The 16,632-nt window shown below is 48.3% G+C and overlaps 3 protein-coding genes across 3 annotated transcripts; 2 read left to right on the forward strand and 1 right to left on the reverse strand.

Annotated features, from left to right (window-relative positions):
- The first annotated feature begins 2,997 nt into the window (after positions 1 to 2,997).
- On the forward strand, positions 2,998 to 7,587 carry LOC120950447 (probable ATP-dependent RNA helicase DDX20). The gene is made up of 2 exons (XM_040368463.2): positions 2,998 to 3,621; positions 3,690 to 7,587. Exons 1-2 carry the CDS (start codon positions 3,441 to 3,443, stop codon positions 6,899 to 6,901), a joined length of 3,393 nt encoding a protein of 1,130 aa, XP_040224397.2. The 5' UTR covers positions 2,998 to 3,440; the 3' UTR covers positions 6,902 to 7,587.
- Positions 7,588 to 8,227: 640 nt separating this feature from the next.
- On the reverse strand, positions 8,228 to 10,937 carry LOC120950449 (post-GPI attachment to proteins factor 3). The gene is made up of 5 exons (XM_040368469.2): positions 10,389 to 10,937; positions 10,164 to 10,321; positions 9,678 to 10,092; positions 9,388 to 9,592; positions 8,228 to 9,317 (listed from the first exon to the last, which is right to left on the reverse strand). Exons 1-5 carry the CDS (start codon positions 10,528 to 10,530, stop codon positions 9,239 to 9,241), a joined length of 999 nt encoding a protein of 332 aa, XP_040224403.2. The 5' UTR covers positions 10,531 to 10,937; the 3' UTR covers positions 8,228 to 9,238.
- A 110-nt stretch (positions 10,938 to 11,047) lies between these two features.
- On the forward strand, positions 11,048 to 16,272 carry LOC120950450 (ras-related protein Rab-2A). Its single transcript, XM_040368470.2, has 4 exons — positions 11,048 to 11,634; positions 14,014 to 14,329; positions 14,398 to 14,578; positions 14,681 to 16,272. Exons 1-4 carry the CDS (start codon positions 11,589 to 11,591, stop codon positions 14,777 to 14,779), a joined length of 642 nt encoding a protein of 213 aa, XP_040224404.1. The 5' UTR covers positions 11,048 to 11,588; the 3' UTR covers positions 14,780 to 16,272.
- Positions 16,273 to 16,632: the final 360 nt, after the last annotated feature.

The raw sequence follows: 16,632 nt of genomic DNA on the forward strand, positions 1-16,632 counted from the left end.
TGAACATCATTTGCTAACACTAAAATCCGCTTACATAGTTTAGATCGCTCGTGTGTGCGCGCTTTTGCGGTATTATACGAGAAAGGGATGCCACTGGTGCCTTTCTGGCGGTTATGTGAACGCTACATCCGCCCATCCGGATCCTCTTAAGAAGTCGTACATCTAATACCATGGCTCATGTATTACAATGTGGCCTTTTTGTGCAGCAGCCGCATATTTATCGGCTCCAACAGTGTAGCGCTGCCCGTGCTGCTCCTGCTGCTGCCCTTTCGGCTGGCAATGAGGCACATCTACTGACACCGATTAACGGATCCTCCTGCCTTTTTACCGGGTACCACCACCTTAGGTAGATCAAGTGCACCCAAAATAGTAGGTTCTTCCATTACCGAAGTACCATACAAACGGGGCCGTGCTGTGCAGCATAATTTACCCAACGTCAACATCAAGTGGAAACACAGGGGGTTAAAATTAAACTCGCCAACATCAAAAACCATGTCCCGCATTCGCATTGTTACGGTTGAAGTGCAACCGTTTGCAGACACAAGCAGCGCACTGCATTTGGCTTGACTAGGTTTCGGTTTGTTTGATTCCACCACTCCCTTGCCTTTGGCCAGTGGGCGAATGTTCACTATTCTTAGTTTGCAACTCTCTCCCTCATTGCGGCTAGCGCAACGGTTTTACCATATTTTGCGAAAACTAACAGGTTCCTTTTTGTTCGAGTTGGGTCGCCTAGCCTAGGCACCGCTGTCGGGACCTAGTGCTTCTGACACAATTTCGATTTCGGGGCCAAGTTTGTGTGGTCGCACTTTTGTGTATCTTTAGATATGTGGCGTGGTTGCGTGCATTCCTGATGTGCACGAGGTTATTATTTTGGTTGAGCAAAGTAGCCTCACACTTAATAAGCACTATTTAACTATTTAGCAAACATTTTGTCTTCTTCCTCCAAGCTGGTATTGCTAAGATTAGTAACAGGTCTAGACTTTATAACCTCGGAAAGGATCAAAATTGATATAAAGTTGTATGTATAGCTGTACTTTAAACTGTACAGGAACAGTCCAATTACCCCTGTCTTTATTCCGGTTTCCATTCAACTCCTTTTCTTTCCAGATTCTCATCTACGTATGTTTCACTATTTCACACACACTTATTATTCACCCTCAAGATTATCATGCATTGACTGTTCCGACTACAATAAGCCTATTTAACTTGATCTTTTCGATATTTTTATCTTTTTCGAAATTTGATCATGCTCGATATTTGATCTCATTTAAAGTTTATTTTCAAAGTTGATTATTTGATGTATATAATTCGAAATCTCTTATGGAGTTTTTTGGTGGACGTTGCTTATTCAATGTTCAAAGTTGCTTGCAAAAATACTCCAGTTAAATCTTTGTTAGAAGTTTCATTCCAAATAGGAATTATGTTCAAAGTATGATCTTTTACAACGATCATCTAGAAAATAAACAAGATAGATTTGCAGTAGTTCTATGTTTTTGAAGTATTCTTCTTCTTCTATTTTGCGTAACGTCCAACAAAGACATGCGGGCCTATACAATACAGGCTTTCGAGACTTAATTCATTACCACGCAGCCGGATAGTCAAATCCTTGGCTACGGGGGCACGGTCCATTCTAGGCTTGAACCCATGACGGACATGTTATTGAGTCGTTCGAGTTGATGACTGTACCACGGGACCCACTCCATTTGAAGTATTATGATTTTCATCATTCTTCATCGATTCTGGCTGAGGTACCAAAAATTAGTACATTGACCAAACAAACTGAAAAAATCTCCAAATCCAAAAATCCTTCTGAATATCTTTCTCTTGAGTGCTCGCTATGAGTATGTCGGTACTCTAAAGTTATTCTTCTTCTTCTCATTATACTTCTTTGGCACAACAACCATTGTTAGTCCCGGCCTGCCTGAACCACTAGTAGGTTTGGCTTTCAGTGGACTTATTGATTTACCCATAGCAGGATAGTCACTGCTACGTATGGCGGCACGGTCCATTTGGCGCTTGAACCCTCGAAGATCATGTTGTTAAGTCGTTTGATTTGACGATTGTACCATCAGAATGAGTACTCAGCACGAGAATGGTAAGTCTATAATATATAAAAGTGTGTACAGTAGTGTCATCAAGAGCCTACGTGGTCGATAGGGGCCCTACAGACAAAGGGGGCTCATAGACTATAGGGGCTCGTAGTTGAGTCAGAAAGCCTTAGGTGATCCAAAGCTAAGTGGAGAAATCTCCCCCTTCCCCACCACTCAACACCTGCAGGGGGCCTCCAATCCTTTTAAATCTTAGTAGTGATGGGTAAATTGGACAGAAATCCGGAATCGGTTCCGAAATACTTGAAAATGACATGAAAATCAGAACGGGCCTCGGAAGGTAGGTGTGACACTCCAAGCTCAGAACCGACAAAAGTTGGTCGAAGCCGTCCAGCGCTGCTAGTCAAGAAGCTTGAGAAGGATACCGATGGAATCGTTGAAGCTGTCGTAACCGCCGAAACCATCCGTATGGTTCCAACAGCTCCAAGCACTCATGAGTAGCAATGCTCGAAAGTGGTTCAGAGTCCGTGGGTCAAAATGTTTTCTCAGAGTTCCAATAACGAAAATTATATGATACAAATGTAACGCACCACATCACAGCCCCCAACTAAATTAGTTATTTTTGTTAGGAGAAGCAAACACAATAGTCAAGCTATACCTGTACGCGTTCGATTGTTGTTGAGCAGGGTTGGCGAACCCCCTGAAGACATTGCTAAAAGGTTATTTCAGAATACGGAGAGTTTTCTGTTACCTACTACTTGTGTACAAGTTGATGCGTTTTCACATCATCAATTTTTGAAAGGAATTACATTTTTCAGATTTAAAACCTTTTCCTTTTGATTTTAAATAAATAATTTAACAAACACGCGTCTCACCGTAATGTACACAAACCTGGACATTAGTATCAGCCGATTCCTGCAGATGGCGCTCTGCTCACTGCTGTCATTACATCCCCAATCTGTCATGCTGTGAATAAAACGAAAACAGGTTTCGCGATTCTTTGCAGGCACGGGCAAAAGTGAAAATTAATTGTTCGAAAACTCACCTAAAAATCGTCGCTACTGGCCAGCAAACAGTGCGAACCGCGGTGCCAAATGTAGCCGAAGCGAGTGAACGGCGAAAGAAAACGCGGTCCGTACGCAGCAACCCGCACGGGACGGATCTTTGTGCACGGGGGCTTGCATCGAACTACTGTAAACAAACCCCGCCATCAAAACACACACACGAAAGGCGGTCACGTTTTAGTTTTCCGGGACGGGGAGGTTTTTCCTACTGCCAGAGATTTTCCTTTTTGGGAATCTTTTCCGTTGGGTGTGTTTGGGTGCGTGATTAGAATTGCTCGACTTTCATTGCCCGTACCGAGTGAGTGGGCAGTTCCAGCAAGCTGCCAAAATGGCTGGCCACAGCTTGAATGATGACAAAGTGCGTACCGCCGACGTCATGGTGGATCGCAGCCTGCTGTTCGAGCGGATGTCGCTGTCCGAGCCAGTGAAGCAGGCGCTCGCCCGCAACAACTTTGTCCATCCATCCCCGATACAGGCGCGAGCCATTCCACTGGCACGGTGTGATTTCGGTATGGAAAATCAATAATGTACCTCTATCCCCTACATAGATGGTAAACATTAATATTTCTCTTTTTAGATCTTTTGGTGCAGGCAAAGTCCGGCACAGGCAAAACACTCGTCTTCGCCATCACGATCGTCGAGAGCCACGATCCGGAGATCGCCTTTCCGCAATCACTGACCATTGTGCCGACGCGGGAAATCGCGGTGCAGGTCGAATCCGTGCTGAACCGGATCGGGGGCGAGCTGGGCAACTTTAAGGCCCGCTCCTTTATCGGTGGCATGGAGATCAGCGTCGATCGGAAGAACCTGCAGAACTGCTCGGCGGTGGTCGGTACGCCCGGCCGGATACTGCATCTCATCAAGAGCAACGTGCTGAACACGTCCTACATCCGGACGCTCGTGATGGACGAGGCGGACACGCTGCTGCAGCCGAGCATGCGCGGCGACATCGACAAGATTGTGGGCGCCCTATCCGACAAGCGGCAGACGATCGTGTGCAGCGCCACGTTCTACAACAACCGCGACCGGGAGCTGCTGCGGTACATGAACGCCAAGTTTATCGGCGTCACGCCCAAGCGGGAGGTGCCACTGCTGTTCGGCATCAAGCAGTTTGTGCGTGAGCTGCCGGCCGAACCGGATAACGTGAAGGACCTGATGGCGAAGGTGGGAGTGCTGAATGAGATCTTCCAGCAGATCAACTTCGCGCAGTGCGTGGTGTTTGCGAACACGATCTCCAAGGCGGAAACGTACTGCACGTACCTGAAGAAGGCGGGCTGGCCGGCGGAGGTCATTAACAGCGGCATGGAGCAGCGGTTCCGGCTGAAGGCGATCGAGGATTTCCGCTCGTTCCGGGCGCGCGTACTGATCGCCACCAATCTGATCGCGCGCGGCATCGACGTGGAGAACGTCAACCTGGTGATCAATGCGGACGTGCCGAAGGACAACGCCACCTACCTGCACCGGATAGGGCGGGCGGGCCGGTTCGGCACCAAGGGCATCGCGATAACGCTCGTGTCGGGCGTGAAGGACATGGAGCGGTACCGTCGCATCCTGCACGATATCGGCGGGAACGAGATGTTCGTACTGAAGCTGCCCCAGGGCAACCTGGAGGACGTGTGGCAGTTCGAGCGGTACGGGGACCGGTATGAGAAGCTGTTCGCCTCGCAGATGGTGCAGGAGATCCGCGACAAGGACGTGGACCAGCTGTTCCTGAAGGCGATGAAGATGCTGGGCAAGCAGCTGGGCAATGGGGGCGAACCGTCGCGAAGCAATAACAACGAGGAGCAGAAGCTGGACGACAGTTTGGAGAAGTCAACGTCGGACGAGGAGACGGTGGTGGAGCTGGATGCACCGAACGGCACGACGAGCCAGCCAGCGGTCGAGGTAGCCGCCCCAGCAGTCAAAGGAAAGACCACGAACGGGCATGCGACGGAGCTGAATGGAAATGTGTCTCCCGGCAAGGTGGAAGAGACGGGCGCTCATGCGTCGTCCACCGTGGCCATGGATGGGCTGTCGATGTCGATGGAAAAGCTCAGTCTCGAGCGGGGTGGCGCTCTACAAGCGAACGGTGAGCGGGGTGGCAAAACGAAGCGGCTCGATTCGCTGAACGGCAATCAAAAGAAAGCGGATGGCAAAGATCGAAACAGCTTACTGCTGGAGGAGCAGGATGGTGTGGAAAACAACGACGACGACGATGACGATGATGAGGAGGATGATAATGATTCACCAAAACCGGGACCATCGAAGAATGGTGCTAAAGGTGCGGCCGGTACGATCCGGGGCAGCCTTTCGACTCCCGTGCCCGATATGGACGGGCCTCCGGTGCTGCTGGTTGCGGGCGACACCATTACAACCATCATCACCCGCAACGGGGGCAACGAATCGGACCTCGAGAGCAGCTCCTCCCTCAGCACGAACGTGACGGAGAAGGTGGAGGTGGGATCGGACTTTAACGCCCAGCTGTCCCGGCTGAGCCAAATCCCGGATCCGCGCTTCCGGCAGATCGGTTCGGTCGACTGTTCCGACATCGACCACAGCTCGGACAGTGAGGCGAACGGGGGCGACTGCCCGCCGTTCGAGGCGAACAACGACGCGCTGTTCGCAAAGATCATGGAGCAGAAGGAGCTGGGCGTGGAGCATCCGGAGCATCAGGTGCAGCTGCACTCGATCGACGGCTGCAGCCTGGAGGTGCACGACGATACGGTCAGCGATCGGGGCCTGACGCGCAAGTGCTCCGTGCCGGACGTCGTCCCGTGCGGCATCTCGCTCGACTCCTCCCGGCTGCACGGCGGCAACCGGGGCCCGCTGGCGGAGGAGATCGGCGAGCACGGCGAGGAGGGCGAAGAGATCGAGCTCAACTCGAACACGTGCGGCTCGAACCGGGGCTCGCTGTTCGAGGAGGAGGACGTGGAGGATGTGATACAGGCGAACCTGCCGAACCGGATCCGGTTCCAGCAGCAGGACTCGCTCGAGGTGAACTCGAACACGGTCGGCTCGAACGTCGGCTCGACGCCGGAACCGCCCGAGATGCTGGACCAGCAGTCGCTGCCCAACATCAATCCGATCGAGGCCGACCCGATCGGGCCGATCGGGCCGCAGTGTGCCGCCCACGACGTGGACGACATGATGGACGACGCGAGCTCGTACTCGTCGTACGACAGTGACGCCTCCAACTCGTCCTTCTTCGACGATGTCGACCGCGTGTCGGTGGCGTCGGCTAAATCGACCCCCAAAGAGAACGACGCACTGGCGGCGGCCGTCGCCGATCCGTTGATGGTGGTGGCCGCTGCTGCTGCCGGCGGTGGTGGTGCTATCGCTGCGCCGTCCGGCAGCCTGGAGCAGATCGGTGCCGTCACCTCGAACTCGGTGTCGGTGGCCGCTTCGCCCCATCTGTTTGCCGTGCCCAGCATCCCGACACCGCCCCTCCTGGTGGCCGGTGGTATTATTCCACCCCCAGCCACGAACCCCGCCGTCGTCGGGGGCAATCCTCCCTCGGCCGTACCACCGCTCATCATGGACGAGGAGCGTTCGCCCCGATCGCCCGCGTTCATGTCGCGCATGGAGAATCTGCTTCCACCCTTCCATCCAGCGATGGCATCGCCGGCAGCGGCAGCCGGTCCATCCGTCAGCCTGCCGCAGCAGATGCGGGGAGGCGATGCGCATGCGACCGCCCTCTACCACCGGACGTACGCCCTGTGGAGCAATCAGTACTGGAACCAGCTGACTCAGATCAACGATTACGTTCGGTTTGCGGCTTACGCACGGCGCAACGCGTACCGAAGCCCTTAGGCGGTCATAAGTCGTGAGTCGTCTACCAACCCAGTCCTACACCAAACCAAAACAGAGCCCAGTGAATATTTGGTTCACCACATACAAACACACACACACACCCCTACAACTGAAAAAGGCAAATGCACACCACCACCACCCCTACTACACCCCGCACATTCTTAGCCGGTAAGAGAGCGACAGCAAAACTTATACACCACGTGAAATGGCAAATGAAATTTGTGATCTGAATGTTAGAAGAAGGAGAGGAAGAAGAAAAAAAGTTATTGCGTTACATAAAATACTAACTCAGCAACAAAAAAAACACACGTAAACGTATAACACACAGCACATGCTGCCCGTGCTCGTGCATAATAATATTACTATATATAATAATAGAATTAGTGAGAACATAATTAATATTATGGATTGGTGAGTTGCGAAAAAAGAAAACACACACACAAGCAAATTATCGAGAGTTGTAACCAATTAATATCTAACTAACACTTAAAAAATGCGTAAAAGCGGGTGGCTCCTTTCGGGGTCGTTAATTGTTCGCTACTTGTTGTTGTACTCGCCCATCGCCAATTTAGGACTAGTGATAGGTTCCAGGTTCTGCCTAATTCGCGGTAAGAGAAATGGAAGAGAGAGAGAGAGAGAGAGAGAGAGAGAGAGAGAGAGAGAGAGAGAGAGAGAGAGAGAGAGAAAGCACGGTGAAAGCAAAGAAATCGAAAGGATCTTTCGTCTAGGACTGAAAAACTTTGACGCCGGTAATTATTGGGACGAAGGCCGGCATCGTAGGGTTAAAACGGGAAGCGCAAGGAGACAGCAGGATAGCTAGGTGGGAAGAAATGCTGCATGGAAACGATAAACCGATCGCGCGCTTTTGCTTTTTTTTAACACAATAACAATTCCAATGGCGTTGGCAGTTGAAAAAGTTGGAAGTTGGAAAAACGTTAGCAAGCAAGTACGCGCGTGTGTGTGTTTGTGTGCTACCAGTTAGTGAGTGGATACGAGTGGAAAGCTTCAAAAGCTGTGTGGTAGTGTTTTTACTCCACGCTCCCGCGCTGCACTGGACATTGCACGCGTAAACATATTACACACATCAATTGGGAGCTTGCTTTGGAGGTGGCGTGGAGGTACGGTTTTTTTACCTAATTTTTTGTTTGTTTTGATTGTTTTTCTTTTATATGTATGAACTCAATGTAAAGGAACATTAATCGCGTATCGTATTGAATACAACTAAGTGCTGAAAAATAAACCAATGTGTAACTAGTTCCAACGCAAAGGGCACAATGCTGCACAATGAGGTGATTTCTTTTCCGGAAAATGAGTGCGAACGATTGCTTTGTTCGAATTAAAAGTATTGTATATTTGTGTGGTCCTATTCTAGCTGCACAGCTGCAACGGGGTTCGCCGAAATTTCGTAGATTATTGGTTTATAATATTTAATCATAAATTATTGCTCTTAAATACTATCTCCTGCTCCTTTGTGGCTAGTGTAATATCTGCACTATATAATATATCCTACGAGTAAACCTGGAATACGCACGCGAATAATCAGTATGTAGCCATTTTTCTGCACGAGGGGAGTTTCCAAAAGAGTTTAAAAAAATGTGGAGCCCTCCATCACGCCGTTTTCTGGTTTTTACGCGATCGTTGTATTACCATGTACTTTGAAAATCCCCCTTGCGGAGCCCGAACGCTCGAACGAATGTTATAAAGATTGACTAGAATGGTCGCTGCGCGATCGCACAACGGATAAATATGTGATTCCAAAAACTGAGCTATACAATCAATTGACATACTCGTCTACGGTTACACTTATCTAGCTGCAGGAAAAGAGCGCTGGAGGCCCATCGCTCCGTACATTTGGCTCCAAAATTTAAGGTAAATTGGTTGAATTCAATTGCATGTTGTTTGGTTTTTTCGATACTAAGTTTTGGCATAATTTTGATTCGATAGTTTTCTTTTAGCTAATTAATTCATACGATTCGGAACGATTTAAAAGAGTACGCAGAAATGAGTATACGGCTAGCCGTCCTAAACAGTGTGTCCAGCCCTGAATAAGTACATTTTAAATCGCTTAACAGTTGAAAGAATTTGATAAAAATGTATCCTTATTAAAAAAGAATGCGCCAAAAATTCGTTTCACCAAGTGGTTGTGTAAAAGTAGACAAATATTCTACTTTTCTGTCCAACGACTAAACGATATTAAATACATCATCGCGCAAATCATCGATACTAACGGTTTGCGTTCTTCTTGCGCTGACCAGAACGCGTTGCACGTGTTGCCCATGTTTGTCTTATTGTCCTTCAACGGATATAGCAATGCGTGTTTGTCGATCTTAGTAGCCATTAGAGCAGCTTGCGGCTCTCTTCATCTTCCACGCCGACCAGCTCCTTGCGCAACGTTTTGCAGTCTTCGATTATAAAACTGAAAAAAAAAACGAAAATTACGCTTTCAAAACACGCACAAACAGCGTTGAAATGATGCATTCACTTACCTATAGAACAGTATTGTGAGTGGTGCCGTTACCAAATGCCATATCGAGTGCGCATCGAACGTCCACAGGATCGGTGGGAAGTCGTTTATTTCCAGCAGCAAGGACGATGTCGCCAGCACGATAAAGGTAAAGCACTTCCAGACGTAGCGGCGCTTCTTGCGCTGCAGAAAGCACCACAAAATCCAACCGAGGGCACCACTCATACCTGCGCACGAGAGACCGGGAAAGGACATAGAAAAAAAAAAACTCAACCGAACGGAAAGCAAGCCCCGCAAATGCATACCACTTACCCGTCACAATGTTCGCCTTCATGTTGTACGAATAGTCGAACCGGCCAACGCTAAGATAGGAAAAGTGGTTGACAAAGAACAGTACGCACAGGCAGCTGAACGCGCCGCGCACCACGATGGACGAGCGGTGTATCATGCGCATCACCATGCAGTGGAACGAGGCCAGCACCATCGAGTAGGCGAACGTGTAGTCCAGCAGCTCGGTCACGGGAAAATCGCGCGTGTGGAAAAAAGCGGACCAAATCCACGCGTTCAGACAGATGTAGGAAAAGGCTCGCCACGTGCCGTACATGGGGCTGTCGGTGCGTACCTCCCGCCTGAACCGCTGCAGCATCTTGTAGTGCGTGGCGAAGTTGGCCACCGAGAACAGTACCGAGGCCGGTTCCTGCATGCCGAGGAACCGCACAAATGGCCACTGGAGCATAGAAAGAAAAGGAAGAGAGGTATTTTGAATCGGAACTAAAGGATTGAAATGCTCGCGGCTACCTTGCCGTAAAACTGTGGCGTCGTCCAGTTGCGGTTGTGAAAGGCGGCCGTTGTCCGCCACATGCAGTCGTAGCCGCACTCATCGTAGCAGGTCCACAGCAGCAGTTTATTGATCGGATCGTGCTTCCACTGTAGCTCCTTCTTGTACGATACGCCAGCTAGCAATAAAAATCCCAGTATCAAACACACCATCCAATAATCGGTCTCCCATAGTCTCATACTTACACTGCGTGCAGTTGTCGAGCGTGCAGAACTTTAGGCAGTTCTGGTAAAACTGGCTCCGGTCGCCGCCGGACGCAAAGATGAGGCGAAAGAAATAAATTAGCAGCACAATTAGCACAAGCGCCACTACGCGGTACCGTATCATGGCTGGGGGGTGTTGGGCTCGGTGATGCTGGCAAACAACAACAACTGGAGCCTTTGGCAGAAAAGCAGCAACCCTCAACCGAAATGTACACAGACGCGAGCCGTAACCCAAAACGCGCACGAGAGCACATAAATCACAGCACGTTCATTGCTAGCGAAACGATTACGCAGCAAGCGCAAGCATTGGCGTTTATTTTCGCTGCTGCATAAAACGCAAATCGGAACGTCATCCGCGCGGATGGAGGAAAAACGGAATCAAAACAAAACCCACAACAGAGCACAGCGGGCGATGATCTCGGACGTGACGGGGATTATGTTTACGTAGAAAAGTGATGAAATTTAATAGATAAAAACGAAGCACAAATTGCAGCAAGCGTTATTTTGTAAAATGTGCATTTTACAAAAAAAAAATGCACTAAATTAATTAAATTTTACCAAAATAATGTCTTCAATGTCGCCAACCACAGCTGTCAAACACGCTCGATCGACTGTCAACCTGTGTCAACCTGCACGTCGCATGATGCAACCTGCCCCAACCAGCAGAATCAGAAGTCGCAGTCACTTTTTCTCGTCCAAGTGTGTTTTTGCTGGCCCAGACCCCGAAAACCTTTAACAAAGAGATAAACACGTCCGTATTGCAGGCAAAAGTGTCGAGAATTGATTACTTCCCCCCTTTTCTCTCTCGATTGAATTGCCTTCCCTCGTAGTTTTGCCTTCGTCCGAGTGTCGTCGCCGCTAGTCTGTACGATATTTTGCATCCGAGTGTGTTATGCGTGTGTTTTCCACAGTGCCACGGCCAAGTACGCAGTGAAACGCTCTAGTCACAACACGGGAGTGATCTGTGCTCACTCCACTACAAGAGTGTGTGTGTGTGTGGTGTGAAGAAGCAACATAAAAGCGAACGGGGAAGGTCGTGTGTGATAACAGATTTCGTGAAATCCACGTAATTACTTGCTAAAGTACAGCGTACACAGCGAGCCCTACCAGCAGCAGCAGCAGCACCACCATCATCATCATCCTACATCTCCCACACGTCCGCGACCAATCTTCTACGCCAAAATGTCGTACGCTTACTTGTTCAAATACATCATCATAGGAGACACAGGTAAGACGCACAGAAGAAAGGATGGAACAAAGTACATGGTGAAGAAAGACACTTCCGTATTTGTTAGCTCGGAAAACATACGGTAACAGCTCGGTCGCTTTTCCGGGGCCCGTCAAATGGGCTGTTGGTGGTGGAGGACTTCATCCGCCTTCGCAGCTTTTCCAACAGGAAGAAGGGCTGTTTTTGGGTGTGATTTAATTTGCAATTGCGTAGGCGATGGAGCTGCGTGTGTTTGTGCGCGCGCGGGTGTATGTGAACACCAACACAGCTACGCAGCAGATGCGGACGGGAGGGACGCGCACAGGAGGAAGCAAGGAACACAAGGGGTGGGATGCGATGGCTGAATGAAAAAGGATGATTAAACATGATTTTCCTTTTCGTACGGGAGTGATGTGAGCACAACCCGCATCTTGGTTACATATACACACTCAAACGCACAGGGACACGTAAGGGAGGATGAAACCCAACCACACACAGGCGTCACGACCAACACGCCACCCCATGTGTCTGGTGGCAGCAGGAGGAGGAGGAGGAGGAAAGCAGCGGTGGCAAAGAACAAAATCGATAATTTTTCGTCATCAACCCCACACTTGGCCTGTTTATCACACACACACACACACCCGGAATAGAAGCCCAGGAAGAATATAGAGAAGGAAATCGACTGGTGTGTTTGTGTGTGTCTGTGTATGCGAGCTGTCGAACGAAAAGAAGTATTTTCCCTTTCCCGGACCCACCATATGGGAGAGCTTTGCCTGCGAGCCAGATCGAGTTTCCTTTCGCTGCGGCTGATTGCACTCGGAATGCATCGATGCACGATCGTTCTAGGGTGGGAGGAGATGACGAAAAGAATGCTCACAATACACCGAGAAAGGAATTGTTTATAATTTGCACCACTACTACCACTTGCGGCGCGCGCTGGTTGGTCACGGGTGGTGGTGGGCTGTAAAACCGGGTCAGACGGACACTATTTGCCTGGGCGCGCGTTGGTTCTTTGTTCGTGCATGGCGCTTCCACCGCGTATGTCAGCCGTGTGAAAAGTAATAACGCACGAATTGCTGTCCAGTGTCCCTGAGCCCAAAAATTGGCCCCGCTTGAAGCAAGAGCACACCGTCTCGTCAAGCTTTCTTACTAGGGGCGCCTGCCACTGTGTCCCGCATGCAATATATGAAATCACCGTGGCGTTTTCACATAGCAACCACTCGATGCGCAATATTGGTGTACGGCGGCGCATCCAAGTGGCCACACTGCTGCACAAAACAGAGCGGGCGGAAATGTATGTGCCGTCCTATTATTGCATGGGGAGGGATTAAAAAGAAAGTAAAAAATAGCGATGGAGAAGGAAAAGAAAACGAACGAATAAAATACGATAAAAGAAAACTGTCTCCCTCCACCCCCACTCGTAAGCATAACGGAGGGCAGGGGAACCACGCTCAATAATGCCTTTAATGTTGCATTTGTTTATGTTTTTGCCCGGAAGCATGAATCATAGATGGGGCGGTTCAATCAAGTGTAGTGGTGTAGTGCAAGTAGCCAATGCAATTTACACTGTGCACTGTTGTTGGGGTTTCTTTTCTTTCTTTTATTATTATTTTTTATTCGTGCAGAGGCGGGTTGGCGGCAGCAAACGCTAAAATGATAAATATTGATAGAAAGAAAAGAGAAAATACTCGAGGTGCTGTGAGGATGACTCACATTCGGATGAAGCTTTATTGAGCAAAGATAGGTTTCATTACACCGTAATCGGTTTTACCAGTTGAATCTCATTTTTACGATATATTTTTTGTGTCTAAAGTGGATCTGTTTATTTTTTGATGATTTATTTCCCATGTAATTTATTTTTTAAAGTAAATTATTATAAAACACACTTTTGATAAGAAAATAATAGAAAAATGATCAATAGTTTTTTTATTATTTATTTATTTATTTATTTATTTATTTATTTAATTCACCTTACTGTCAGGCGTTTGCTTAGAAAATCGAAGTTATTAAATGCAATTTATTAATTTTATTATCTAAAATTAATTCATTTTTTTTAATTGAAGAACTTCAAGTGACATGATTCAATTCAATTTAGAATATTTAATTTTGCTTTTTTTACTCACTTTTATGGTTTTAAAGTAATAATGAAACAATTGGATGAATGTAATAGGTAAATTACCTCTCACAATCGTTCACCTATGAGTAGCCTTGCCGCAAGTTCCTAATTAACTATTTAAAGTGGAGTCTAAGAAATATTTAAGGCATTAAAGCATTTATTTAAGTTTGAACATGTCCATCCTAATAACAATATGATAAAGTTGAGTTTTCCGCTACGACACTTGGAACAATTCAACGATACCGAAAGACTAACACGCTCCATTTTCCGTTCTGTTCCCTCAGGTGTGGGCAAGTCCTGCCTGCTGCTGCAGTTTACCGACAAACGCTTCCAGCCGGTGCACGATTTGACGATCGGCGTCGAGTTCGGTGCGCGCATGATCACCATCGACGGCAAGCAGATCAAGCTACAGATCTGGGACACGGCCGGCCAGGAAGCGTTCCGGTCGATCACCCGCTCGTACTACCGCGGCGCGGCCGGCGCCCTGCTCGTGTACGACATTACGCGCCGCGAAACGTTCAACCACCTGACCACCTGGCTGGAGGACGCCCGGCAACACTCGAACTCGAATATGGTCATTATGCTGATCGGCAATAAGAGGTAAAAAGGAGCGCTTTACGATGCTGGAGTGTGTGCTTGAAAGTGAATCGTATTTTTTCATTTTTCAGTGATCTTGATTCACGCCGCGAGGTGAAGAAGGAGGAAGGCGAAGCGTTCGCGCGCGAGCACGGGCTGGTGTTTATGGAAACGTCCGCCCGTACGGCGGCCAACGTCGAGGAAGCGTTCATCAACACAGCGAAGGAGATCTACGAAAAGATTCAGGAGGGTGTGTTTGATATCAATAATGAGGTATGTGTGTGTGTTTGTTGCTCTTTCCCAGCTCCTTGTGCAGAAGTATTTGCTAACTTTCCTTTCTTTTTGTTTTTCCCCCTTTCAAATTAATCGCCACAGGCTAACGGCATCAAGATTGGCCAGCAGCACTCCCCGACGAGCCCATCGCTGGGCAGCGGCAACAGCCCGGGCGGACCGGCCAGCAGTGGTTGCTGCTAAGCGTCGTGCCGCCAGCCACCGACGATCATGATGTGCAATGCCGTGCCCGACGACGGTCCGCCGCTGGGCCGAAGCTGGGATGAAATTAAGTAAATTGGTCTAACAACTGGGATTGGAACAAAATGGCAAGCGAGCGAGCGAGCGAGCGAAAAACAGGGGCGGGCGGAGGTTTGCGTGCACTCTGTAGCGTTTCACCCTTCTTCGGTCGAACCTACTCCTTTTTCGGCCAGACTGTGCTGAATCAGCGACTGCGGGTCACCGAAGGGATGATCGCTACAGAACAGCTACACAACCGAAGGCGATCAACGGGGGAGAGAAACAGGAAGAGATATGGAATAAACAAAGTTGGGGCTGCTTTTCCTTTCCCCTTCCCTCTATTACATTAGCTATTGCAAAAACAAAAAACAAACAGTAAAGTAAACTAAAAACTAACTACAGTCAAACGCGGTATCAAGCGAAAAAGTGTACAAAAGCGTCCTTAACATACGCTTTTCTCAATTCAAACCGATCATCAAGATCCTCGAAAGTGTGATCTCTGTGGTCGCACAGGCAAGGCAAGAATCGCAGAGGGGAAAGAGATAGGCAGGAAAAGAAAAAAACCCGAGAGCGGAAAAGACGCAAACACTAAAAGAAAACTTCTGAGCCCAAAACAAACCAAAACCAATTCCAATCTTTTGTGATGGGGAATATGTGTGTAAGTGTACGTGTACGTGAGAAACAACAAAAAACAAAACAAACTAACCAATGGTGGAGAGCATGAAAAGCGTAACCGAAATAACAAGTAAGAAAACTGAAACAATAAAAAGAAGAGAAAAAAGACAAAACCAAACCAGAGCAAGCAAAAGACACACAAAAAAAGAAAGAGGGAGAAAACGCGGACGGCGGCACATCATGGGAAACATCATTCCGTGTGGAAACAACAAAAGCTTCCAGCAGATGGGGACGATTTCGTTTTGTTTTTTTTTGTTGTGTTTGTTGGCATCCTGTAGGGGGAGGAAGGATCGCCTAGCCCCTGGCAAACCATCGCTGGACGGGGCGGGAAACGAAACGACGCACGCGGTGGTGTACTAGGTGGGTGGATGGCGGCTGTAAAGTAAATTATAAACGTAAATTTTTACTCTCTTTAACACTGATCACTAATGCTACACACCCATACAGATACATACAACTTCACACACACACACAAACACTAACATTCGACGGTCAGTGATGAAAAATCACGCCGCCCATGGGGGCGCTGTGTCCGCACGGGAATGTAGTGCCGATTAAAAGCCGGAAAACAGCTGCTAATTGCGTTTCTGCCAGCGTCGCTGCGCATTTGCTTGCGTATAAGCCTTATTCGGTGCATCGGCCAGAGTACTGCCGATCGCTTCGTTTTATTAACCATCGCCACACGGATCACCAACTGCTCGGTTGTTTCGTACGGCCTCTGCCTGAGCCTTTGCTTTTGCCAAATGTTTTTCATTTCACAATCACGCAAATTGAATGATGATAATGCCATTGAAAAAGTATTTCTACGCTGCTACTCCTTGCGTGTCCATTGGTTTGGCCTGTGGCGTATGCAAACCCGCTTCCTTTCGTACAATCTCAGAACGTGACTGTAACAGGTCGCTCCAGCTAGGAGAAGGAAAGGAGTAAAGTCATCCGTTTCAATAAAACCTCAATCAGATATAGCTAAACAAAGTTAATTAAGTACAACAATTACTGCACTTGCATGAATATTGCCAATCAGAGGGGCATTAGTTACGCCTTCCACTTCTACACACACAAAAATTGCTTTTTCAATCGAATTGCCCAATCCTGTTACAATTAATTTATAAATATTATTATTATATAGCTCATCCTTCTAAAAG

Source organism: Anopheles coluzzii, chromosome 2 (genome assembly GCF_943734685.1).
Source record: "Anopheles coluzzii chromosome 2, AcolN3, whole genome shotgun sequence".
Taxonomy (NCBI): Eukaryota; Metazoa; Arthropoda; class Insecta; order Diptera; family Culicidae; genus Anopheles; species Anopheles coluzzii.

Bases quoted from the DNA above. Each gene is read 5' to 3' on its own strand.
- LOC120950449 (XM_040368469.2), bottom strand. From the start codon at position 10,530: ATGATACGGTACCGCGTAGTGGCGCTTGTGCTAATTGTGCTGCTAATT. The intron at 10,322-10,388 runs GTAAGTATGAGA...TTTTATTGCTAG, and splicing joins GCTCGACAACTGCACGCAGT to CTGGCGTATCGTACAAGAAG. The intron at 9,318-9,387 runs GTAAGTGAATGC...TTTTTTTTTCAG, and splicing joins CTCACAATACTGTTCTATAG to TTTTATAATCGAAGACTGCA.
- LOC120950447 (XM_040368463.2), top strand. From the start codon at position 3,441: ATGGCTGGCCACAGCTTGAATGATGACAAAGTGCGTACCGCCGACGTC. The intron at 3,622-3,689 runs GTATGGAAAATC...TTCTCTTTTTAG, and splicing joins ACTGGCACGGTGTGATTTCG to ATCTTTTGGTGCAGGCAAAG.
- LOC120950450 (XM_040368470.2), top strand. From the start codon at position 11,589: ATGTCGTACGCTTACTTGTTCAAATACATCATCATAGGAGACACAG. The intron at 11,635-14,013 runs GTAAGACGCACA...CTGTTCCCTCAG, and splicing joins CATCATCATAGGAGACACAG to GTGTGGGCAAGTCCTGCCTG. The intron at 14,579-14,680 runs GTATGTGTGTGT...TAATCGCCACAG, and splicing joins TGTTTGATATCAATAATGAG to GCTAACGGCATCAAGATTGG.